General features: G+C 50.3%; 8 protein-coding genes across 8 annotated transcripts; 4 read left to right on the plus strand and 4 right to left on the minus strand.

The window, feature by feature from the left end:
- Positions 1–685: 685 nt before the first annotated feature.
- Positions 686–1,678, plus strand: MYCFIDRAFT_84539 (uncharacterized protein; the record flags this gene model as incomplete). Its single annotated transcript, XM_007924719.1, has 2 exons — positions 686–1,453; positions 1,517–1,678. The coding sequence occupies 2 exons, from the start codon at positions 686–688 to the stop codon at positions 1,676–1,678; spliced, it is 930 nt and encodes a 309-aa protein (XP_007922910.1).
- A 1,054-nt stretch (positions 1,679–2,732) lies between these two features.
- MYCFIDRAFT_84540 (uncharacterized protein) lies at positions 2,733–3,948 on the minus strand (the record flags this gene model as incomplete). The annotated part of the gene is made up of 5 exons (XM_007924720.1): positions 2,733–2,799; positions 2,850–3,139; positions 3,190–3,406; positions 3,466–3,613; positions 3,663–3,948. The coding sequence occupies 5 exons, from the start codon at positions 3,946–3,948 to the stop codon at positions 2,733–2,735; spliced, it is 1,008 nt and encodes a 335-aa protein (XP_007922911.1).
- Positions 3,949–4,666: 718 nt separating this feature from the next.
- MYCFIDRAFT_206810 (uncharacterized protein) lies at positions 4,667–5,304 on the plus strand (the record flags this gene model as incomplete). Its single annotated transcript, XM_007925498.1, has 3 exons — positions 4,667–4,773; positions 4,826–4,881; positions 4,936–5,304. A coding segment is annotated over exon 3 (162 nt), but the record flags the coding sequence as incomplete, so codon positions are not given.
- A 921-nt stretch (positions 5,305–6,225) lies between these two features.
- On the minus strand, positions 6,226–6,393 carry MYCFIDRAFT_45470 (uncharacterized protein; the record flags this gene model as incomplete). Its single annotated transcript, XM_007924334.1, has 1 exon — positions 6,226–6,393. One exon carries the CDS (start codon positions 6,391–6,393, stop codon positions 6,226–6,228), a length of 168 nt encoding a protein of 55 aa, XP_007922525.1.
- A 1,371-nt stretch (positions 6,394–7,764) lies between these two features.
- MYCFIDRAFT_84541 (uncharacterized protein) lies at positions 7,765–8,366 on the plus strand (the record flags this gene model as incomplete). The annotated part of the gene is made up of 2 exons (XM_007924721.1): positions 7,765–7,901; positions 8,006–8,366. The coding sequence occupies 2 exons, from the start codon at positions 7,765–7,767 to the stop codon at positions 8,364–8,366; spliced, it is 498 nt and encodes a 165-aa protein (XP_007922912.1).
- A 6,062-nt stretch (positions 8,367–14,428) lies between these two features.
- On the plus strand, positions 14,429–17,356 carry MYCFIDRAFT_60889 (uncharacterized protein). Its single transcript, XM_007924483.1, has 6 exons — positions 14,429–14,533; positions 14,591–14,621; positions 14,681–14,742; positions 14,800–16,249; positions 16,412–16,741; positions 16,798–17,356. Exons 1-6 carry the CDS (start codon positions 14,520–14,522, stop codon positions 17,113–17,115), a joined length of 2,205 nt encoding a protein of 734 aa, XP_007922674.1. The 5' UTR covers positions 14,429–14,519; the 3' UTR covers positions 17,116–17,356.
- A 4,138-nt stretch (positions 17,357–21,494) lies between these two features.
- MYCFIDRAFT_131283 (uncharacterized protein) lies at positions 21,495–23,632 on the minus strand (the record flags this gene model as incomplete). The annotated part of the gene is made up of 4 exons (XM_007925499.1): positions 21,495–22,115; positions 22,239–23,239; positions 23,299–23,332; positions 23,393–23,632. The coding sequence occupies 4 exons, from the start codon at positions 23,630–23,632 to the stop codon at positions 21,495–21,497; spliced, it is 1,896 nt and encodes a 631-aa protein (XP_007923690.1).
- A 286-nt stretch (positions 23,633–23,918) lies between these two features.
- Positions 23,919–25,409, minus strand: MYCFIDRAFT_60894 (uncharacterized protein; the record flags this gene model as incomplete). The annotated part of the gene is made up of 3 exons (XM_007924484.1): positions 23,919–24,369; positions 24,426–25,077; positions 25,140–25,409. The coding sequence occupies 3 exons, from the start codon at positions 25,407–25,409 to the stop codon at positions 24,161–24,163; spliced, it is 1,131 nt and encodes a 376-aa protein (XP_007922675.1). The 3' UTR covers positions 23,919–24,160.
- Positions 25,410–25,511: the final 102 nt, after the last annotated feature.

Consider the following 25,511-nt stretch of genomic DNA (forward strand, 5'->3'; position numbering starts at 1 on the left):
TGGCCACCGAGTAACTCACGAGCACACCTGTTGCGGCGAGAGTCAGTAGAAGATAGGGCTCAGGTAAAAGCATGCAGGTGGCCGTCGTGGCATTGCTCAAGCATGCCATGCAGTAGGGCTGCTGTCGGTAGAACTACAGCCAGCTCTTCTCCAGATGCCAGCCCAAAGGCCGACGGACTGATGAAAAGGAGCTCAGATGAGCAGGTAGCCAGCAACTGGAAGATACAGGTCAGCACATGTCGCAGTAGTTATATAATGCATGTCAACTCACAAATTGCGCCGATGCAGCCCCCGAAGGAGACGCACTAAACAAGAGAGTCCCGCGCTGTGCAATGCAGATTCTCGTCTAGACCGAAGCCCATTTGTGAGCGGGCACGGCTCAACAAGGTCTGTGAAGAAGTTAGTGAGGTGTTGCCAAAGGGGTGGGAATAGGGAGTGCTTGCAAGTATAGGGAGCGGAGCCAAGTTCACCACACGCAACAGAAAGCGTGTGAGCAGCTGGCTCACTAGCGCGGTGCCTGCAGGCCCGTGCTGATATTCTAAACAATGCAAGTGATGTGACGTCCCTTCGTTTCAATTGAGCATCGACTGTTCAGATCGCAACTGCGCTCGCCAGCAAGGTAGGTGCAATATACAAGCCAATTTTCCGACTTGCACTTCACCTTTCCCATCTCAAAGGCCACAAAATGCTCGCTCTACCACTCATACCTCCTCAAGAGGACCAGTCTTCCTTCTTGCGCACGACATATCGCCCACGAGCCGACTCTCCCCCGCCAAACAACACTCAGAACCAGCAACAGAATCATCGTGAGCGGCAAAGACGCGATGAGGAGAGGAAGCTTCACCATGCGCGAAGTCCGCTAGCACTTCTATGCACCGACGAGACAGCCATTGAACAGCGCAAAGCAGCAGTGCGTAACTTTGGCGCGCAATGGATCCGACCGCCCGGTGTTCCAAAGACTCTGCAAGCAACGCGAGAGGAAGAACTAGAACGACAAGAACAGGCGGAGATAGAGAGGCAGGAACGCGGTCTGTTGGACATGCAAGCGCAGCAGCAGCTGGCAGAGGCGCAACAACAAGCTGCTGAGACTGCGGATGCGCAAGACGCGGGCGAAGGTGATGAGGAACATGATCTCGATGCAGACATTCCGGATGCAGATGCGGGAGAAGACCAAACGACTGCCGAGACAACTTTCAACGAGGACAGCATGATGGGTGGTAGTCAGATTCAATTCCCCGAGGACAATGATCCTGATGTCAACGAAGAGCTTGAGGAGGCCGAGCTTACAGGTGCTGCGAGAGACGAGGAGGATTTAGGCATGGGCATGGGTCGCGATCTTGACGATTCTGTCCCCGAGGCAGGTTCTTACCAGCATACCGATACTGAGCAAGAAGACCACAGCGACTCCGAATCTGAGCTCGTCTCGTTTGTGGGAAGGAGCGCCGCTCAGCAGGTAAGCTCGCCTGGGGGACGTTCCGAGATGATCATGCAACCACCATCTCTGGCAGGACTACAGAATCGCATGCGAGCACAAGTCGCTGCAGCGGACGCTTTGCCAAGGAGCCCAGGTAGCATCAATCTGTCAAGTTCGATATTGGACAGCTCCATGGCAACGAGTAGCCCAGTGCTGCAAAGATCGAATGCCGGTGGACGCGGTCGTGGAAGGCGCGCTCGTTAGGCATAGAACAGTGGAAGGATTGGGTTGGTTTTGCTAGGGAGCAGCATTTGTTTCTTCCAATCGACAACGCAACCTCCTCGTACATCTCTTCTACGTACATTGATTGCTCAAGACAAGTCATATTTGTCAACATTATTGCACAACGGCCTCTCCCAATCACAATGACGGTGGTGCCATCTACTGGCCGATGGAAGCATTACAATGGTCGCCCGCAGCGCCGGGTCACTCTGCGCGACCGTCTCAACAACATGTAAGCCGGGGGCCAGGTAGAAAGCCTAATATCCCCGATATTCAGGACTGCGAGCGTCATAAATGCAGAGGGATACGCTTAGTGGAGGACATACTGTTTGACATTGAGGAGGCCCTCGATGAAACGAACCACCACCCACAGGTCGAGCTGGGGTACAACTTCAAGGAACCTTTGGACTTACGCTATGGGACCAGATTCTTAGGCACGAGCCTGGGAATCTGTGGCCAATCTCGCAAGGCGCTGGATCTGATTCACCCCACGTACACGGGTCGCATTTTGCTCAAAATCGGGATCGTCAGAGGTCGCCCTGTCAAAGGACCAGATGTCTAGCATTGCCAGACAGCTACTCAACGGCGTCGCAGAACACCTCGAAAAACCTGACTTGATCGAGCGATGCGTATATCACCTCACCCTACCGTACGCCCCAGCAGAAACGAAGAACGCCCTCTACGGCGCGGGCCATCTCAAAGGTTGGAAGCCAAAGCCGAAGGCGCCTGGCATTTGGTACCTCACCTTGGTAAGAAGCAATGTCTAGACAGCAGCTGAATCGAATGTCTGAGACATCTGCTGACCGTCGGCCCATCATCTTTCAGGTGGAAGCGGCGCCAAAGGAGAACGATCTATATGACACTATTGCCGGTGGAGAATGGATTTCACATGAGGAAAGACAAAAATCGGAAGAAGAGATTAATGTCCAATGCTTGGTTTGCGGGGCCACAGCACTACTTCCGTGCAAAGGCTATGTCGTGCCCTTCTTGGGTGATTGCTCGGAACCGACCGCACCGCATGTCCTGGCGAACTCCTTCAGCCAAAAACTCGTTGCGCGTATGGCGCAAGAGCAGGCTCGGATTTGAGCATAGGTGTAGCAAGTCTGTGGCGCATCAGTATAGGTTGACATGGTTACGGAATGCCGTGTCTTACAGAAATCCGTCGACCAGATTTACGAGCAGTTTCTGCAGGTCACTGGCAATCGAAACTCGCATTCCCTTTGCTGTCAGGCGAGCGCAGATGCCGAACCCATGCTTCTTCACGCGAGATAGGTTTGCGATGCCGCCATTGTTCAGGGCGTCGAGTGCCAGAGCGTATGCGGGCGATGAGATGGTCATCGTAACGTGAGTCGTTGGTCGAAATCGGCAGAGGCTCTGAACTGAAAGCACTGTAGCTCCTGGTAGTTCTGCATTCTCCGAGAACGGCGCTACCACGCCGTCCCACTATTGTCTGGGTTAGCATGATGCATGCAGGCGTTCACTTGGCGACTCACTTCTGTCCAGATCGACGTCGTTGGCACTTGAGTCTGGAAGTTGGCGGCATGGAGGGCTTTGTAGTATTCACTACCCGCGGCTTGCTGCCAGAGGGCTGCTTGGCATACACCAGTTTTACAGACGTCGTGTAGCAAGGTGTCGCTGCCAAGAATGTCGATGCCAGAGAAGTCTGCAGATAGCGCGACAAAGGCTCTTGTCACGTTGCGTGTGCTGGGCCTACATCATCTCTCATCAGTGATTGTTCAAAGACAGGAGAAAGGATCAAGGGGCGGTACCAGAATTGAAGAGCCCACTGCGTGTTTGGGTTGCCTTGGCTATGCCCAATCACAGCAGCCGGGAGTCCACCAGCCAGTGTTGAGATGTAATGCAGGTTGTATGCTACGTATTCGGCATTGACTTGCATGTCGCCCATTGATCGATTTGCTATTGCTAGATTAGTGAGGGTCGTGAATTCAGCACTGTCTCCGCATACGAATCGTAACATAACAAGCTGTGTAGCCATCGGCCTTGAGTGCCGGAACATAGCCATCGCCCCAGCTCTCCTCTCCTGTAGTCGCTGTCCCGTGAACCAGCAGGACGGGAGGCGAGGAGCTTGTCGGATTCCCATATGGACAAGTAAGGGATGAGGCCAAAGTGTTGGGATTTACTGTGAAAGGTGCGTCGCCATCAAAGTCGAAAACGGGAGTTGATCGTCGAACGAAAGGGGAGGCCAGAGCGTGCACAGAGAACAAAAGAAGGAGGATATCAAGTGTTGACATCTTGAACGAGAGTGCGGTTACAGAACGAGTGGAGATGCCCAGGCTCCAGGCAGGAGGTCTTCTCCGAGCGTCTGGTCGCGGGACTGTGTAGAGATCGTGAAGGAATTGAGCATGTGACGACGTTGACTTTCAAGTACGCGTGCACATGGCAGGTACGATTTGAGAATCGGTTTACTTTATTGCGGCAAACATGCCGTTGGTTGTCGAGTATGCATATCTACCGCTGCTTGCACATGTGCTATGCTGTGATAGACGCCTTATGTGCTCTGTTCGGAAGGGATGACTGAAGCACATCGTCGCACCAGCAAGGTAAACGTGTGCCCATCACCCGGTCATGAGGAGTCTTGAGCGATGTACTGGCTTGGGGAGGACGGAGGGTCATCTCGATATTGCTGGCGCGGGCGCTTGAGGCATGCGATCTTGCGGATGAACTGCAGGTACAATGAAGTCAGGAGGCCAATGAAATTGTGGAAGTCGTGATTGTGAGAAATCCTCGGCTCAAGTAAGCTTTGCGCACGACTCGGCCCCTGCCGACACTTCTTCTCATGGGCCAGAAATCGTGCTCGCAGGCTGTGAGACGGAAGGAAGAACCGAGCTTGGAAAACATCCCGATGTCCCGCCCACGATTTAATTCACTTCCAATGGTGCACGTGTCATAAGCGACCCCGCCTTTATCAATCAGCTGCGTCGTGTCTCTGTCTTCCACACCAAAAGGACACCCACCATCAAGCACTCCGCGGTCAACACAGCCCTTTCACACGATCAGATCGCCCGAGAAACTTCACCATAGAGACTCCAAGAATCCAACCAACATGCACCCTTCTTGTACGTCAAGTTTCGTCCCGACCTCTGCTTCGACAAGCTAACGATCTCCCAGGCCCAAAGTGCGGAACCAGCGTCTCTGGTGGAAAGACATGCGGTTCTTGCGGCGCGGTTTGTATCCGAAGCTGCATTCTCAACGATCTGAACACTGACGACGCTTTGCAGAGCTGCCCAGTCTAAAATAATGTGACTGCACAAGCGATCGATGTGGGGAGGGGAGTGAGGAGTTGGGGAATTGATGAGGCGACGAGTTGACGATGCCATACGATGACGAGATACGAAATACAATTGGAGCAGCGACAGAAGACGAGGGGGGAAGTGCTACCCGGAGAGAAGACCGAGAATGTTGCAATTACGTAGACTGGAACTTTGATGGAGTTGCATCAGGCTGATACGCATAGGCTTCGGCGACACTACTGGCGCGAGAAACATGTCACATTCGTTTTGTGTCATTCGTTTAGACGGCTTTGTCGTAGAAATCATAACGTCCGCCTCACTTCCTCGTTCAATTCCTGCAGCAGGTCATGGATGTATGTCAGCGAGGATTCGATTACGGATGATTTGAAGCAAGCGCAAGCATACACGCATCGGACAAGTTAGGTGAGCTGTTGGACGGGATCAGGTGCACTTCTCATCCATGGACGCCGTGCATTTCGCCATGCAATTGACGAATTGCCCGGGTGCTCGATCCTCTGCGCCTGATCAGCTGTACAGTAGTACCAGAGGTGCAAAGGCCGACAAAGTACTTCCCACAGTGTCTTCGCCGACCGTCTATAGCCATTGCTCACGATTCCTTCCATGCAATTGCTGATCTTGGCTATGGCGAGTGTGGTAGGCAAATGCCGTCACAATCCGCTCAAGGGTGACAGGCGATCGTCATGCAAGTGATCGGGTTGCAAAGCCAAGTTTACTGCTACCAGGGTGTTAGGCAAGGGTGTTGGGAGATAAAGCCCTGGAAGCCACTAAAGCTTCCACATTATTGGTGATTTTCTTTGTGAGGTCCATATGAGGATGTAGTTGATCAATAGTGCTTGATTCCCGCCTTTCCTTCTTAGGCTATTCTGTGCCGGCCGTCACAAGCTATCTGCGTTACCATTCGACATTCTGCAAAAGCATTAGATTAGAACTCCGTCGTTTAATTCTTTGTTAGGTCCTCGCGGACACGCCTCTTCCCAGTGTTTCCTTTCACAACCCATACATAGCAAAGCACATATTGCATCCCCAGCCGCCGTCTCAAGGGCTTGCTCCAGTGACTCCAGATCCGACCCGATTCCGCTCGATCTCTCCAGCCTGAGCATTCTCCGTCCTAAGACTCCTCGCTAGTGTAACAGTAACGCTGCAAAGTAAACCCATGATGAAAAGAGATAAACCAGTAAAGACGATGACAGTGGAATGCTGCAGCTTTATTAGCGAGAGCGTTCGCGATGCTTTGAAGGCGATCATATACTTACAAGGCTAAGACGCCTTTTGCGTGCATGGCCGGCAAGTCTTCAGCTTGCACTTTGCGCACTCATAGATAAACCAGTGAGGGCCTGAGTGGCACATGTTGCAATTCCATAGAATCAATGTCGTGTCCGACTTGATCATCTTGAAAGTATGTTCGCATTTACCAGGCTTTGCCATCTGCAGCGAGAGTCAGCGGGATGTCTTGACGGATGGAAAGGCTGAGCTAACTTTTGATATGTCGTGTGGAACGACAGAAGCGCGTTGCGTGTGCTCAAATACCTCCGCCCTCTCAAAGAATGTCAATTGACTTTCCAAGAACCCGGTGGTTGAGAAGTTCGAGTCAAGATGGATCGACAGTTGGCGGCGGGTGAAGAGGTGCAAGCGGGCAGCGGCGGCCAATGATGGACTCGTGAATATGTGGCAGTCGCTCGCTAGTTGATGGCTTGCTCTTGTGAGATGATCTGGGATGATCGGGGACAGAGAAGCTCTCGGGGGATGGATGTCAAGTCGCTGATGAACGAGGAAAGCAAGCTGAAACGTAGAGCTGGCCAGCAGAGCTATATAGCAGGTCCTGGAGTATCCAGGGCGCAATGACTTGGTGAGGTTGCTTCAGAGGCTCTTCCACTCGATCAGAATTTGTGCTTTATGGCACGGTGTGGGCAGACACGGAGCCAAGCCAGTGACAGCTCTGGTGTACACAAGTGTCGTCGAATACAGACAGGGAGAAATGGATTGAGCAAAGAGGCAAGATCTGGTGATACCATGGAGGGCTGCCGGCGTGCGACGTGCGACGTGCTGCCCTTTTCTCCTCCGCCGCTGGCCCGTGGCCATTGCAGGCCCAAAGCAGCAAGCAGAGTGCAGAGGCTAAGAGCAGTGGCCCATTCCCTCGCTCGCTCCCCGTTGCCGCGTCTGTGGGTTGCAGAGAATGGGTATCAGACCCCTGCGGTAAGGCAGATGGCAGACTTCGAGAAGAAGCGCCTGAGGCGTGTGAGGCGTGTGAGGCGTGTGAGGAGCCGTCGATGCAAGACTTCGCGAATCGGCGGGCGCATCCAGCTCCCGGGCACTGGAGTGTTCCACCACTGCTGCAAGCAGTTAGATCTTGGTTAAGGTTTGCTGTTGAGCTCGCAGTGCTGCCAGTGCACCGTGCAGAGAGGGAGTCGACTCTGGCGGATGTCGCATGACTGGATGAGGGCCACGACTGCGCAGTGCCGCGATCCTGCCATGGCCGCCCATATCATCCCACAGCGGTACACTGTGCAGGTGCGCGGCCCTCACTGGCCCTGGGCCACCAGACCAACGAGGACAGGCATCACTTCGCACGCAAGACGTCCAAAGAAGCGTGTGGCATGCATGCCATGCCGCAAGGAGAACGCTGCAGCAGCCTTGCAGGCGCCACGAACGCCAAGACACGGTCGATGGCAATGCCCGGCGCCATGCACGCTGGAGCCTTTGTCAGCGCCTGAGCGCACCGCGCGTCTGCCGACTCTGTTCTGACTGTTCGAGCACTGTGCCTCGGCCAATCTGCCGACTGGCTCGCTCGCGGCGAGTATGCTGCATAATGCATTTCGAGGCGGTCTGCCCGCCGACGCTGCGCTGCGCTGCTCTGCGCTGCTTCGACCGCGACATGTCTGCTGCACCGCGCTAGCACACGCCGACCACCCACCACTGCCTTACCGCCGCCGACCGTGTGTGTGACTGACGCTCCTTCTTCATGGAATGCGATCTTCTGCAATCCCTCGGCGGCATCACTGCCATGGGAACACTAGCGCACGCTGACTACTACTGACAGGTCCATACCTGCAAGTCGGTCACGTCCCTGCTACCCGGTTCGAAATGGCGACGACCGACGACCGATGCAGCCACGCCTAGAACTTCACATCGCATCCCTGGGAAGCATGTCTCTATCCTACACCTGTCATACCCAAGCTCCTGTTATTCGCACTCTCATGCGCACATTGGCGCCCGGCGGCAGCTTTTGCGACGCGCTTGACATGCGCACCTGCCACCTGCCACCTGCAGCAGTGGCGCGAAGCGGAAAGCTCACATTCGCAAAACTCAAAGAATTAGACAAGCGCCTCGTCAATCTCTGGCATCCATCAAGCTGCGGCAATGGCGCTCGTGAACGTCACCCAAACAGCCGTCGTGCATAGCAAGCCCCAGATTCCAGCATGGAGATGCTCGGCCTTGGCCCATGCTGTCCTAATTTCCTACAGCCAGCCTTTCGCCATGATTTCCTCTGAACTGGAGTTCGGCTGATCATATTTATTGAATATGACTTTCTCATACTTCTGGTTGTACAGGCCGCTCTGACGGCAAACTGTTTGGGATTGCTGTACCGTCTCAGATGGCCCTCACCAGCATCTGACGTGGTATCAGAGATGGCTCAATATCGGCTCCTTGCTTCAAGTCTTGATTGACACATCCCCTTGGTTAACTCGTCGCCTCGGAGCGTTCGTCGGCTAAACAGGCATTCCCCCCTGCGGTGTCCACATAGTCAGCTTTTAGAATAGCACCTTGCATGTAAATACCAGGGCTTCCATTGGACTCGTTTAGCATGTGACTATGCCGCTTTCAGTGCCGCCGCACTCGGAGACTGAAAACTAACTCTTGAAGGTTCAAACCGTAAAGTTAAACCAGCTGATTTAGCAGTGCTAAATAGACCGCTTCTAAGCTACTATAGTCGATACGGCGGAAGCTAATAAAGAAGACAACGACTAAGGGTAGTTATAACAGGTAGATAAGGCTTATAGTAACCCTATTAAGTACGATAAGTACGTACACTTACATACTAAGGGTCCGGTCTTCGAGAGGGCTATAAATGCGGTGCCTCGTAGATTAGAATAGGAGCTATATAGTGCTAGAAATAAGGACGATACAATTGAGGCTGTTAGTAGCGACAACAGAGCCGGAGGCCTTTATTATCCGATAGAAGACGACCTAAAGGAAGACCAATTTAAGCTATTAGTAGCGACTAAGCACTAGCGGAAGGTTAACTTACCTATCTACCTATAAGGTAACCTCTCGGAGGTTAAGGACGTATAGTACGAGTTCTTTAACCTCCTATAGACTAATAAGGTTATAGACAGGTTAGTAAAGTATACTAACGAGTATATAGAGACCCGAGAGGAGTTCAAAATAGACAAAGCTAGAAACCCCCGAATTGGCCGCAATAGGAGGCCTAAGATTGTTATATCTAGACACCCTTAGAAACTAGTAGGGCGTGAAGATATAATAATCTTCGTAGCCCTTATTATCTACATATCCGCGATCTAAATAGCCGATAAGTCCGATTACTAGAGGGACGACAAATACTAGCTAGTCTACGCAATCGCTAAATATATAAGTAAGTAGCGCTTCCGACAGATCAAGGCCGCTCTGCAGTATAGAAGTCCTATTCTAAGAGGCTCTAGATTGCCCGCGTAGGCGTAGATATTGCTATTAGCCGACCTATTGCGAGATAGGTTTAAGACTGTCGTTATGCCTAGAACTAATGTATCGCTTAACGAGTCTATAATCCGGTTTATAGGGCGGTCTAGTTACATTATAATAATGCGAGGCAAGCCGACGCCTATCGGATACTATGTCCTTTGCCTATATAAAGGTAGATACCTATATTCCTTCTTATTCTTAAGCCCTCGAAAGCAACACTCTTAGGAAGCCGAAACAGACGAATTCGTAACTAGGGTTCTTAAGCGGCCGGTTATCGTTCGTAAGCAGCTTACTAGCGCTAAAATAGTCGACCGCGCGAAGGAGAGTAATAAGAGGCGTCGAGATAGGCTTAATAGCCTTGCTAGGGGTAGTGGTTGTAATAGAATAAGTAGTATCTACGAGGTTAATAAAATAAAAGTCGACTTCTACTCGAGGGGCGCTAACTAGTCGGAAAGCACGGAAAGCTCGGAAAGCGCCGTAAGCGAGCCTAGTAGCATACAACCGACTAACTACGCCTATAGACTTAATCTTAGCGCAAGGCTAAGCCCGCTAAGAATCGCTATCCTTCGACTATTGCTATAACTTCTATTCTAAACATACTACTTCTACGTCTTTATAGACAATCTGTTTAATAACGTTGTCCTATTCGCTATTCTAAAGTATCTCGGAATTGCTACGACTAGCACTATGCGATCCGGCTCCTTATCGTAGCCTTAGAGAGGCGCTAAATTCGAGAAGTTAGGTTAGCTTCTAAAAAATGGAAAGCGGAAGAAATCAACGTTTCTACTACTAAATCGCAAGACGACTCGTTTCCTATTCGATACCCTATTATACAAGGTAATTTATAGTATAGCGGCGGTTATCTAGTAGGACAGAAATCTCGTTTAGTTCCTTATAAACGCTATTGATCCTCGAAGCCGAGAAAATCGCCTTAGGGTACGCCTACGAGCCTATAACAACGCCTTTATCGATAACTACGTACGACCTTACTAGAAAGAAGAGCGAGAACTCAAGCTATTACTAAGCATCGCCGCTCGCTATAATAATAGTATAGGTAGCGTAGATATCTATAACTAGCTCCGGTTCTACTGTTCCTCTTAGTATAAGTTACGGAAGGGTTAGTATCTACTCTTCTACTTCCTACTTAATGCCGCTATTGTTAACGTATATATACTTCTTCGAGGCGATAAGACAAATAAAGACTTTACTTTCTAACGCGAGTTTAGAGTTAAATTAGCGTAGCAAATAGTCCGTAAGGTATAGAGCGAGAAGAACGCTTAAGAGGCTATAGAAGCCTCGGTAAGAGCGCTTCGTATACTAACTCTACTACCTCCTCGAAGCGCTAGTTAATTCATCTCCGGATACACCTACAATCGTAGCGGTAGAAGATCTAAGCGCTATTAGATTAGGAAAGGCGATAGCTTACCTACAGTTAAAGAGAAACGGCGTATAGAGCGTAGTAGACAAGCAGTCTACCTAATAAAGCCTATGCTTCTACGACAGCGTTACTATCTCTATAAGTACGTAAGAACAGCTCTTAGCTTCAAGTAGTAGCCTCTTAGCGGCAAGTAAGAACATTAGACAACTATAGCCTATAACTACTATAGTCCTATTGCTATCTATAGTAGTTGCGAGCCTATATAGCATAGCTAACCGGACTTAGTAGCCTTCTTTACTGCTATTAGACCGCAACCTTCTACGTTAGAAGCCTCAACGCCGGCTCGAAGACCTTTACCTATGCCTATAATAGGCTCTTTAGTACCGCCTTTAACTTAACAACCTTATTCTTTAGCTTATCTACTTCTAGCTATAGCTAATTAAACTCCGCTGCGCTAACAACCTCTACCTCGCTTTAAGGGCCTTTTACGTCGGACAGTAACTCTTCCTTTACCTTACTTGCCGTACGCGCCGACTCCGCCTATTACTAGTTTACTAGGTTTAGGTCTACCCTTAAGTCCTTTACTAACAACTCGAGCTTCGAGATACGCTTAATAAGTGCCTTATAGCGCTTATTCTCGGTGGACAAACGCAGCTTCAATAGACTAGCTAGCGGCACTAATTTATAGACCTCTTCTACGGTCAATTCTATACTATTCGAACGTAGTCTACGGCGCTGTCTTAACTCTTCTATTAAGCGGAAGCGGATAGGGCCCTATTACATATTAGTCTATATTCATCTACAGAAACAGTCTATAAACCTTTCTACTTGGTATGCTAGGCGGTATTGTATTCCTTTACTTGCTAAGGTTTGATGGCTGCAGAGCCTTCAGCTGTAAAGGACGACTCGTGAAGGTGTCGGCTTCCTAACCTTCAGCTCTACTACGGAAGAACCCGAAGCCCAATCGGACAGCATCGCTGTTCGAGGGGCGATGCAGGTTTGTATGGGGCCACACCGGATTTAGCATAGAAGGTGGAACCCGACAAGGGCAGAGCCAGGGTAGGTGTTCGACGGACTTAACCACGGAGGCGGTTAAAGGGATGCCGGCAGGTGGCCACAGATGACGATGAACGTCCCTCAATCTCGGAAGAATACAGTAGCATTGGATGAAAAGGACTGCCGAAAAAGCCGAGACAATGGCCTGACCCCCCCCTTCGCCAGCTTCCTTGATCGACCTCGAACCTCCCTCCAACTCGGCTACGCCGAGACCGAATCGAACGTCCAAGGAACCTCGAACCCTTTAGGCGGGTGTAACGTAGCACTCACACACACAACATCGCAGGTGGAGCGAAGACTCTTGCACCAGTTCGCCATGGCTTCGCGGCTCGCAATGACGTTCCCACTGTGTTGCAGATCGCATTGCGCAACCTGGAAACTAATGCAGGAACGCTCTGGAAATGCTGTACATACCCGGTCTTTGGGTCACTTGGTCAATGCATCTGTGTGTGCACGGAGCCATCAATAGAATTTGTGGGCGCGACGCCCAAATTGCATTCTATGTCTGGCACTACATCGCCAGATTTGGCCTCGCGAACTTGGTTCATCATGTTCTGCTCGTCCTTGATTGCGTGAGGAATCTTGATGTCATTACTCTACTTGTGAAGCCGAAAGCCCTACAATTGATTAATGGGGAAAGTGCAACAAGGTCGGTCTTGCTCGCCTTCAACATCCAGGACTGGCCCGGCATCAGGGCAATGACCCAGATATCCTGTTTGTTTGGGTTACCAGAGCTCCTAAGTCCACGATGGCGAGGATTAACCACGGCAAGCAGCAGGTCAAGATCGTGCATCCGGGGCAAGATCAAAGACATATACCACGAGCGAGAAGCGCAGCGATAGGTAAGCGATGCAGGAGAACCATGCCATGAGCAATGCTGTTTCTGTCAGGAACTGAGCAAGTTTAGAACGTGTGTTCACCATGAGCGTCCATGCATCAAAAGACAGCACCACTGCCACACGAGCGACCAAACGGAAGCGCCTGGAACTGCCAGCAGACACCGCAGCTGTGGACATGCAGGAATGAACTGAAATTCGTGCATGACTTAGGAGCAAACATGCATGCGAGTATGCACCTTGCCACACGGTGCCCCCAGCTTAGAAGGCAGATGAAATATACCGACTGTTGGGGCAGGTACCATGAACCCCTCACTCTGATGATCATCAATCACGGCATCGGGTCAGACTCTTTCACGCTGATAGGAGAGAGGATTAAGAGGGCATCAACAGCATGCTCGGTTCGAAAGTCATAGCGCAGAGTGGATATGGTCAGAGAGCTGGGAGGCACGCATTGGCCTCAGCGACTATTTCACACAGTGTATGACCTTGATGAGTTAGGGTTTGTTTGGAGGAAATGCTTTCGCAGCCATACCCGTGGCAGCATCACAATATGGGCGCGCTTCAATGCTAGCGAAGCATGCTACAACACATGGCATCCTTGAGTTTCCAGACACTTGGCAAAGACGAGTGCAAGTCGTTCCGTGGACATGTATTGACTGATGATGAGTAAGGCCCTACAGCGCCACATTTCGGTCGGGAATGGCACTCGGTGTCGGAAACAAGTGAGGGTTTCGGAAGACAAGGATGAAGTGCTCGGCCTCGGGCTTGCACGGCGGAAAGACGTGCGTTGGCAGGGAGGGCCCAGATCCAGATGAAATGGAGCAGCGCCGCCAGCGCGGCATTGCGACGTGTCTAACGGAGATTGCGGGAGGATGGCCGAGCTACTCCATCTTTTCGGAAGTAGTCTTTTGGCCAGCTTTTGACAGGAAGATGCTGGCGGTGCTAGGTGAGACTACTGTATTGGGAGCACGGCTTCAGAAGTGTAATGAATACCAGTTGCTGTTGGATAAGCTGTTGCTGGCGTGACGAGGAGGCAGGGCAGGGCAGGGCAGGGAAGAGCGTGCATACAAGCGCATAGCCAATGATGTAGCGTGAAGCAAATGGCGACCCCGAGCACCTTCTCACGTGTGAGGCAAAGATTGACTGACATCTGCCGTCGAGTCTGATGTGCTGCGCGAAAGTGAGTGAGTGGCCCCGGGTTGCCTGGGTTGGATGCGGAAGATATGTTTCTCCGTCACCCGTCGTGCCTGAAATTTGGGGCTGCAGTTCTTGCACAGACAGCACAGTAGCTTCGAGAGGCTTCGCGACAGAAGTGCGATGGATGCCAGCGAGTCGAGAGTCGATGATAGAAGAGCAGCCCACTTAGAGCGGCCTCGCCTTGCACATGCTGCCACTCACAAGCACTTCTCGGCAGAATTTTGACTCCTGATGCGAGATCGCACTTTCCAGCGAGCATTAGAATTGTTTTGCGTCACTGCGAGCAACTTCTGAGTACCCGCCGTAAACTTTTCTCCCAACACACCCACACCCACACCCACGCGCCTGCAACCACACACCCCCTCCATACCGCATACACATACCACACCCCATAGTCGCCCACGATGTCGGTCGTAGGGTGAGTAGCCCATTCCTGCATCCCAACACCATCACCATGCCGCTAACAGCACTCCAGCTTGGATTTCGGAACGCAGAACAGCGTGATTGTAAGGCAGAAGCTGCATCCACACTTGCGCGCATGTCATGCCAGCTAACACGATACCAGGCTGTCGCCCGGAACAAGGGCGTCGATGTCATTACCAATGAGGTCTCCAACCGCGCAACCCCGTGAGTACCACATTCAGCACTGTCACATGCAAATTTCACATGCTGATCATTTCGCAGAACTCTCGTCGGCTTTGGTCCACGAGCCAGATACCTTGGCGAATCGGCAAAGACACAAGAGGTATCGAACCTCAAGAACACCGTCGGCTCCCTCTCGCGCCTCGCCGGCCGCTCGCTCAACGACCCCGATGTGCAGATCGAGCAGGAATTTGTTTCGGCCCCGCTGGTCGAGGTCAATGGCCAGGTGGGCGCCGAGGTGTCGTACATGGGACAGAAGCAGAAGTTCTCCGCCACCCAGCTCATCGCCATGTTCCTGACCAAGGCACGCGAGACCGCCGCGAAAGAGCTGAGACTGCCAGTAAACGATATGGTGATCGCAGTCCCCGCATGGTACACAGACGCACAGCGCAGAGGCCTTCTAGACGCTGCTGAGGTCGCCGGACTCAAGGTCTTGCGTCTGATCAACGAGACAACAGCCACCGCGCTCGGATACGGTATCACCAAGACAGATCTGCCTGGCCCAGAGGAGAAGCCGCGCCGCGTGGCCTTCATCGACATTGGTCACAGCAACTATACCTGCTCCATCTGCGAGTTTAGAAAGGGCGAGCTGAAGGTCGTCTCGACTGCTTACGATAGGCATTTTGGAGGACGCAACTTCGACAAGGCTATTATCGAGCATTTCCGAAATGAATTCAAAGAAAAAAATAGAATCGACATTTACGAGAACCCCAAGGCTCGCGTCCGTGTCGCCGCGGCCGTGGAGAAGCTGAAGAAGGTTCTTTCGGCCAACGCTCTGGCACCAATCAACATTGAGTCTCTCATGAACGACGTTGACGTACGTGGTGTGCTTAAGCGAGAGGAGCTGGAAGAACTCGTGAGGCCACTTCTCGACCGTGCACACCTTCCTCTCGAGCAGGCTCTGGCTGAGGCTAAGCTGAAGGCCGAAGATATCGACTACATCGAGCTTGTTGGTGGCTGCACACGAGTGCCATCTCTCAAGGCCATCATCCAGCAGTTCTTCGGCAAGCCCCTCAACTTCACTCTCAACGCTGACGAAGCCATTGCTCGTGGCTGCGCCTTCAGCTGCGCCATCTTGTCTCCAGTCTTCCGAGTTCGCGACTTCAGCGTGCAGGACATTGTCAATTACCCGATCGAGTTTGCTTGGGAAAAGTCACCAGACATTCCAGATGAGGACACCAGCTTGACCGTCTTTAACAAGGGCAACGCCCTCCCCTCCACCAAGATCCTCACCTTCTACCGAAAACAGCCGTTTGACCTTGAAGCCAAATACGCCAAGCCTGAACTACTCCCCGGAAAGATCAACCCATGGATTGGTCGCTTCAGCGTCAAGGGCGTCAAGGCGGAAGGAAAGGACGACTTCATGATTTGCAAGCTAAAGGCACGCCTGAATCTTCACGGTGTGCTGAATGTTGAGCAAGGCTACTTTGTTGAAGAGCAGGAAATTGAGGAGCCTATACCTGAGGCGAAGGAAGAGAAGAAGGATGGTGATGTGAGTACAGCCCGAGCGTTGCGTTTTGCATTTGTTTCAACAGAAGAGGAGGCGAAGGCATTAGAGGCAACAGCGGCCAACATGTCGAATCTTCAAATCAATGAACGCGAAGAGCGCGCCGCCAAGCGCCAAAGGACTGAACCATTGCTGACGGCTCGACAGGCAATGGACACCGACCAAGCCAATGGCGATGCCAAGCCACCCGTGAAGACCCGCAAGGTCAAGAAGCAGGTCCGCAAGGGAGATCTTCCGCTGTCTGCTGGCACCGCATCACTTGACCAATCAACAAAGGACCTCTTCATGGAGAAGGAAGGCCAAATGATTGCTGAGGACAAGTTGGTGGCTGAGACCGAGGACAAGAAGAACGAGCTTGAATCGGAGATCTACTCCATGCGCGCCAAGATCGACGAGCCGTACTCAAGCAATGGCTACGCTGACTTCGCAAACGACGATGAGAAGCAGAAGGTCCGCGACAAGTGCGAACAACTCGAGGTATGTTGATGATGTCACCTACTCCATTCAGGACAATGCACTGACTGCAATTATAGGACTGGCTGTACGACGAGGGTGATGATGCCACCAAAGCGCAGTATGTTGCCAAGATCGAGGAGCTCCGTGCTTCTGCTGGCCCGATCATTCAGCGCTTCAACGACAAGCGCCAAGAGGAAGAGGAAGCGCGGAGAGCCAAGGAGGAAGAAGCTGCGGCTAAGCGAAGAGCAGCTGAGGAGGAGAGACGCAAGGCAGAGGAGGCGCAGAAGAAGGCCGCAGAGGAGGCGAAGAAGGCAGAGCAGAAGGACGAGGAGATGAAGGATGCTCCAGCTGACGCAGAGGGCGAGAAGCCTGCAGACGTCGAGGAGGCGGCTTAGGTGATGTTTCCCGAAGCGATGGCGACTCCAGGCGCGCATTCATGATATAAGTGCATAGATGTGGCTCGGCGTCAAGGGAGTGGATTGTGATGGTTTATGATGACCTGGACACGGACAAAGCATGGCATGAAGGACACGCACTACCCAAAATCAACTTTTTTCTTTGCTTTACTTTGTGGATTGTGGTTCGACTGATGATGCATAGAACTAGAAAAAAATTGAAGCTTTTCCTCAACCATACACCTAGAAGTTCTCCATCTGGGCTTGACAGTCTGGCTGACAATTGGTACGTATGGATCTCGCTGACCTAGGTCCCATTCGAAACAAGGCCATCGAACTTCAACTTCCCTCCCAAAGCCTTTTCTCCATATACTCCTCATATATCATAATAACATCTCAACTCCCTAAACTGCCACCCCAACTTCGAAAAAACCAAAAACAAAAATGCCTTAAATTTTTTTTTCGCCCTCCAAAGATTCACGAAGTTGTTGGCGGAGGGGTTGTTTTGTAGGTTTTTGGGGAGTAGAAGGTTTCGTAGTTTGTGTTTTGGCCATTCCGGGGCGTCGGGGGGGGGGGGGGGGGGGGTAGGATGGGAAGGGGGATGATGAGGGCTTTTTGGGGACATTTCTTTCTTTCGGCTTGGTTTGGTTTGGTTCGGGATGGTTATTTATTGATTGATGAGCGGATCCACATGAGATTGATGGATGAGCTCGGCCTGATTGATGTACAGACAGTAACGTGTGCAAGGAGGCCTTCGTAATGCTACCCTCTTCGTTAGCGTGGTAGGAAGGGCCGCTGCTAGCTGTTTCCGGTAGACGCTAAACGATTAGTAGTTAGTTTAGCATTGATTAGAAAGCGGCAACCTCCGCGAACCTCGATAAGCAACACCTCCTACGGTCGCAAATGCGACTATACTATTTAATTTTATTAACCGGCTATACACTATTATAATAGCGACAAAATAAAGTCCAAATATCTATCCTAGAATGCCCTTTCCTTATCTGATAAAGAAGCGAAGCTCCGAAGGGCAATCGAGCGCTTCCGAGCCGGCGAATACGAGTCTAAAGTCGCCTACTATTAGGACTTCGAAATCCCCTATATAACCTTTAACGACCGAGTCCGTAGCCTCTATAATAGCTCCGTACAATATAGAGAGGGCTAGAAGCGACTAAATAGCATATAAAGAGCTACTCTAAAAGAGCTAATACTAAGAATAATCGGAATAGGGTTTCTACTAAGGTATAAGACTATTCGAGGGTAGGCAGAGTAGATACTTGCTATAGATCCGGATTACAACCCTCTTGCAACACCTCCTATAGGCGTCTACTAGCCGGCTCGCTTCGTTAAACAAGACGACGACCTACGCCTTCGGTAGACTACTATAATAGACCACTACCGCCGCAGCGTTACTAATAATCTAGAGGTACTAATTAAATACTTTAAGAAGCTAGCGGATACGATAAAAGAGTATAATATTGCAGTAGAAGATATAGCCAATTTTAACGAAGCCGGATACCTTACTAGTTGTTACGAGCGCAACTTCTAGATCGTTATTTATACGCGTAAAGCTAGGTCTACCTTTATACGACAACCTAGCGGTCGTAAGTAGATAACAACTATTAAAGCTATTCGAGCCGATAGTTATTATATACCTCCATTCTTCGTATTTAAGGCGAGATAGGTTACTAAAGCGTTGTTGCGGCAATTCTAGCGCTAATTCTAGTATATAGGTGCTGGCTTCGCTATAACTAACAATAGCTAGTCTAATACTGAGATTGCCGCTCAATAGATATAGCATTATAATATCCGTTGCCCTCCGAGCAAAGAAGGCAAATAGCGATTGCTAATAATAGACGGTTACGACAGTTACAAGTTATTTAGTTTCCTATAGTATGCCTTAGCTAATCGTATACTATGCTTATGCCTTCTAAGCTATTTAACCGCTTACTGCCAACCTTTGGATTATAGCGTATTTAGACCTTGCAAACTAGCCTATTCGAGCCAGTTAATGCAGCGCTGTACCGATTATAGTCTAGTAATCGTTACTAAGACTGACTTCTTAGAAATTTACTCTAACCTATACGAAGAAGTCTTTATACCTAAGATTATAACGAAGGCCTTTAAAGGGATAGGTATAGTGCCAGTCGACGCAGAGCGAGTAATTAGCAAGCTTCTACGGTCCTTTCGGCCTATAATACCTCTACTACTGCGGCGGCAAGAAGGGATAGAATCGTTACTAATTAATATACTACCGGCAGCAAGAATACCAGTTACAGGTCTACTGCTAACGCTACGAAGGCCACTACTATAAGAACTCCGCTAGCAACCGGTTACGCTAGTAAAGCGCCTCCTATTTAGTAGCAATCCTTCTATACTAATAAGCTATAAACGACTAAAGACAACGGCTGAGAAGGTAGACTTCTAGAGCTTACAATCTACCTTTAACAACCTCGGGTATACTTACCTACCTTACACCTGCGGCCTATAACTAGCTGTCTGTAACAAACGAGTTGTTAATAAGTTCAAGAAGACAGTTAAGGCGGCTTAGGTGCTCCTTAACCAATATTATATAATTGTCCGAGAGAATGAAGGGCTCCGGCATACCCTTAGACAGAAGATACGCAATAAAGAGCTTGAACACGTTATTAGCAAAGCTAAGGTCTATATAATGGACGTTGTAGACTCTATATTAGCGGAGGCTACTTAGAAGTCCGAATACGAGAAGCTCCGACAATTAGTAAAGGAAGACCTTAGAGCCCTTTAGCTTATACGCAAGCGAAGGTTAACCCTTACCGCTTAATAGAATAGGACGGCTCGTAAGGAGCGTATTTACCTTGTTACTAAGCTTACTTAGTTGCGGAAGGAGTATAAAGTAGCTTATAAGACCGAGAGCTAGCATATGCGAGATATCCGGTATCTTATAATAGGTAAGCGCTTACCTACAAACGCGGCTTCAATATACGTTAGTAAAGCCCTTTAATATATATAGCAACTCGAGGCTCGAGTTAAGGCCTTTAAACAAGCCGAGAAGGTTACTAAGCACGCTAAAGACCTATAGCAGACTAAGTAGACTAAGCTTAAGACAGCCGAAGAGAAGATTGCTATACTTAAGCGGATAGCAAGTAAGGCGGACGTTGCTAATAAGGCCGCTATCGACGCCCTCCTTACGCTTAACTATATAGTAGACCTAACGGACGAGGTTAAATAGGAGGCGAATAATACTAACGATAAACTAGACGGTGAGGTTCTATTCTTAGTAGAAGATAATAGCGACGTCGAACTCCTCGATCCGCGGCAAGCTAATCTACGTTTAAATAGGGAGTAGTTATCTATATAGGACATATACGACAGGGGCTTCTTTAGGGATAATAAAGCCGCCTAGAGCTCTCTAAATCTAATAGAAAAGCCGTCGACTAATTAGAAGCCGAGAAACACCTATTAATTGTTGAAAGTGTACTTAATCGACGTATCTCGGTCGATTGAGTACACTTAGAATAGCGGCTTCGGCTAAAGTCCGAATTTAGGGAAGCTAGCTTTCTAGCATATATATCTACTATTGCACTATTACCGTTCTATAATACTTTATCTTTATATTGTATATACTTGTTATATATATTAAGACCCTTTATTTGCGCTATTTAGTATGTCTATATATAGTATAGATAGTGTGTTCTTAGTGTCGAGGGCTAGTAGCTAGCCCAATTCCACCCTTTTATAGAAGCTCGGAGGTTGCCGAGCTTGGCTTAGCGGCACTTAGCTGTTCGACTAGGCTTTATACTACCTATTTCTATATTACTACATTCTATTATAATACATTAGCAACGATTGTAGAATTATAGAACCGGATGCTGCGATTATTTTAGTGTAAAAATCAGTACAATCGCATCGCTGTAGGGCGCATATTAATTCGATGAAGTATCGATACAAAACGACGAGGTGCTTACAAATCCGCGCTAACGAAGAGGGTGGCATCACGAAGTCCTCCTTGCACACGTTATCCGAGGTGCTTGTCAGTCAGCTCGATCGACTCTGCCGTTGAAAGAGAGAGAGAGAGTCAGATGGGACTGAATATCAATTGTTTTTTTTTTCTTTCCAATACTGAAAAATTGTGGTCCTCAACTTGGATGGCTCGTTGATGACGGTGGATCTGCTGATGATTTCACGATGAGGCGACATTCTCGCAAGAAGAGGCTAAAGGCTGAGCAGTGTGGTACTGGGCAGGTGAAGCCATGGTGTGCTCGCTTGCTGCGTTCAACGCCGTGTGCGCTGAGCAGAAGCCCTGCTATTCTGAGCCAGGGACATTGAAGTACTAGAGAGCATGGTAGGGATCCAGCCAAGACAGATCATCGACATTCCTCTGCACATTGATACACATTTTGTCATACCACTATCCTTTCAAATGCTTCTCGCAAGACTTCCTTTCTCGTCGTATGCATTTCCAAATTCCCGCCATAACGCTCCATGATTTCCAACATTCTTCCAATATCTTCTTTGCCCTTGGCATAGATAGCAGCATCATATGGAGACTCTGGTGGAGGTGGGATCGCCAGAGACTTGACGATCAAAAGAGCCTCTTCGAAGGCCCGATGTTGGAATACCCACCAAACACCTGCTTCGACCTCAAATAAGCCCCACAGCTTGAAGAAGGCACACAATGCTTCGTGTGCAGCCTCCAATGCGGCTTTGACGTTCGCCTCAACGCCTTGCTCTTTATTCTCCGCCATCTGCAGTAATGCCAGGCAGTGGAAATAGTTGGATGTCAGGAAAAGGTTCTGCCGCACGGCCCGAGAATTGTTCTGCGCTTGTTGTTGCAGGACATTGTAGTCCAAAATGGTAAGTTGCGCTGGAAATGATTTGTACAGCCTGCGGAACGCTGCGACCAATGACTCCTTCTGTCTTGGGCTGTTCGCAATGGGCAAGGATAGGGACAGTGGAGACGCCAAATTCTCCTGAACAAGGTTTCCGAGATGCCACATGCTTCTCATGTAGGCAACGTCCGACTTGGCGGTGGCTTGGTCGATGATGTGATGTGGTTGAGGAGGTGGCAGTGGTTGTGGCACTTGCGGTGCTATAACGTTGATGCTCATGAGGTTCTCGATTCGCGAATGTGCTCCCAAGCAGACATCTAGTCCGTCATTGCTCAGCTCGTTCTCGTCCGCGAGAGACTCGACCGGCACGTCGCTATGGGTTGCTGTAGGAGGCAGCTTGAGAAGGATGGTCAAAAATGTATCCTGGAAAAAGACTGCTTGCCACAATTTCCGGCGCTGTTGTTTCTCTAATGTTGAGGCTTGGGGCACAACGATCTCAGGATCCCGATGTAGTCGTAAGGCATAGGTCTGCCGGAGGTGAATTCCCGCCCAGGCGTATGCGTCTGATGCATGATTGTCGTTCATGAGAAAATATGCCATGAGCAGCATTGCCTGTATGGCTCGCATGGATGTTTTGTTGAGATATGAATAGACTCGTAAAGCCTGGTTTGCAGCCGAGCAGTAGAATTCTGCGGTTTGCGATCGTTCCTCGTAAGGCGTGAACTGCATGAATTGCGTACCAAGAGCATAGATGGCATAATGTAGAGCAATCAGCGAGGCATCTGTCTTGCCTTTCTCTTCCATCGAAAGTGCCCAGAACAGCTCGTAATCTGAATAGAATGTTCGTCGATGCAAGAATGGATAGACGGGGTCCACAACTTCGAAGTATTTGGCCACTAGTATATCGGCCTGTGGTTTGCTGGGAAGCACTGTGATGACCTCTGGTAGACCACCTTGACAAGTCCAGTAATTCGAAAATGGATGCTGAGAACCAACGCCAAAGACGTTGCTGGGCGAGCTTTGGGAATATGGAAGGGTGGAATATAGATATGGTGATTCCGTCTGTGAAGCCGGAGACATGGGAGACAATTGCGATCGACCCTCCGTATTTGGCCAGCCATTATCTGTGGCAGTGGGTGATGTGTGTGATCCAGAAGGCGATGTGATATGGCTTGTCTTCCCGATTTTACTGGGCGGCTTCATGACATATCTGGCTTTGCTCCCGCCGTCCTTGCGGTCTGCAGATGCGATCAAGTTTGCAACAGCTGTGTACTCACATCGGGACTGTCTTTTGACGCACGCCAGACACGGGCGACCTAGACGTGAGAGTAAGTAAAATGGTATGCATCTCGCACCTGATCGCACCTGGGCCTACCACGATCGCATTTTGTTTTGTGTGAGACACACAGCTATTCAACAAGACAGGTATCAGCAAAGTTCGAGCTTCTGCAACACGTCTTCAGGCCTACCAGACACGACAACGTTGGCTTGTTGCGCTTCTGCTTCGGTTTCACACGAGCGCCATCATCGCGTGCAGTAACATGCGTCGCGGCAGTAGCACGACTGGGAGAGGCGACGGTCAGAGAGGCATTTCTCTCTCGCACAGTGCCATGATTCAGATTGGTCGCCAGGCCAGTTGCATGGTCATCGGCAGCAGCCACAGTGGGCAGTGTGGCTTTGGCTTCCTCATCATATGGTGCCACCTGCATCTGCTGTATCCTGAGCCGTGCCAGTGGGGTTCGAATGGGTGCGGTATAGATGGGAATAAGCTAGCATAGTCAGGACGACACAGCATGACGGAGCTTGCCATCCTCCTTGACAGTGAGGCTCTGGAGAGGGGGCGATTGCCAGCACCATTTCAATTGCCGAGGTGCACACTTTCTCGAGCAGCGCGCGACTGCTGCCAGCCTTCACCTCCCGTGTCATAATGCTGCTGATGGTCCAAGTCTGGTGAGAATGGAAGGTCAATAATGAGAGTGCATCAAGAACTGAAAGCGAGCTTTGCCGTCGAGCCACTTCCACGGCAGATGCACATATTCTAACTGGTTACTTCTAGCTTCTACGGGAGCGCGATGGGAATACTGGGGAATAAGGCCCAGCCAAACCGAGCAACATGCATATGAGCACGTGCCTCCGACACCACCATCGCATCCTCAACAAGTGCTTTCTCGTAGCCACGCTGACTCGTTTGCGCTGCGATGCTATTCGAGGCGCCTTCTTGTATTGTGTTGCTTTGATCAAGCCCCGTTTCCGCCTTGCCCGTTGGCCTCTATCTTCTCGAAAACGAATAGAGCCTCATCCTTGGCTGCGAACGAAGGAAGAGGGATTTGTAGCGTTTTGCTCCATGAAGGCATTTCTCGTGCCACCCAGGCATCGATGGTTTCTTTGGCAAAAGCAGTGTAGCCATTGCCGTTTTGCGAGCCCGCTGCTATGATAGTCGTGCCCTCTGCGACCGAGACGTCAGCTGTGCCTATACTCGAGCGATTGTGACAAGACACTGACTGTAGGCCTTGATCATCTTTGAGGTGAAGTCCTCCCCAACCATGGGATAGACGAGCAGAAGGACGCCATCCTTGCCGCCCTGGTTCTGCTGAAGCCATGAATAGCCGTCGGCTTCTATGGTGTCACCAATCCACATTGTCCTCCATTCACTTAGGCCGTTGTCGACAGCGGTGACTTTCAGCGCTTTCTTAGCGTTGCTCTCGAAGCGACGGAGCATATACGCCCAGTACCCATTCCCGCTGCCAATGTCCAGAATCGTGCGCCCACGAGCGATCTGCTGAATATAGGACAATGCCTCGTACGATGGCGTGACGCAGCCGAAGTGGTGATACAGCACCGGCAAAATGGCGTGGCTAATCTTAATGTTGGCAGTACTCGCTTCAGGGCCTGCCCACTCCAGATTCTGGTTTGACCAAGCCCATACATCAAACGATGGATTCACGTGTGTTTTGGACTTGTTGACCACTAGCTTCAGCGAAGAGTCCGGCGGCGCATAGAGGGACTGCAGATGCTTGGCTACATCAGCCCGTATCGTCTCTTTCTTCGCGTTCGATGCCAACGCGATCAGCGCTTTGGAAGTGTTCGTCGTCGGGCGGAATATGTCGGTGTACGCAGCGATGTCCGTAGCATTGGGAGCATTTCTCTGAGCACGCTCTTAGGGCTATGTTTCTATGAGACACCATCTCGAGGCTCACGGTATCTGATTGTGCTTACAAGTTGACCTTCACTGTCTCTGTACCAGCCATGCAGACCGTTCTGTGCGCCGAATTCCATGTACGTCTGCGCTTGTAGCAGTGTCACTTCAGCGGTCGCTCGGTAGGCATAAGTGTCTCTAGGACTGAGGCCGAACGCCTTGATGACGAACTTTCTGAAGTCATTATCGTATGGAGGCGTGATCTCTTCCTTTCGCCATGATTCGAAGAATGTATCCGGATCGAATGTCGTCGATCCCTCTGTCTGCGCTTTCTTCGGTATCTTGGGCATTCTGGGAAGGGTTGCAAGGAAATGAGAGTAGCAGCGACTTCGAGAAGTTTAACGGCGAAGAAATGCTGACTAAGCCAGGAGACCGTACATAACGTAGGTAGC

This window comes from Pseudocercospora fijiensis (genome assembly GCF_000340215.1).
Source record: "Pseudocercospora fijiensis CIRAD86 unplaced genomic scaffold MYCFIscaffold_2, whole genome shotgun sequence".
Classification (NCBI taxonomy): Eukaryota; Fungi; Ascomycota; class Dothideomycetes; order Mycosphaerellales; family Mycosphaerellaceae; genus Pseudocercospora; species Pseudocercospora fijiensis.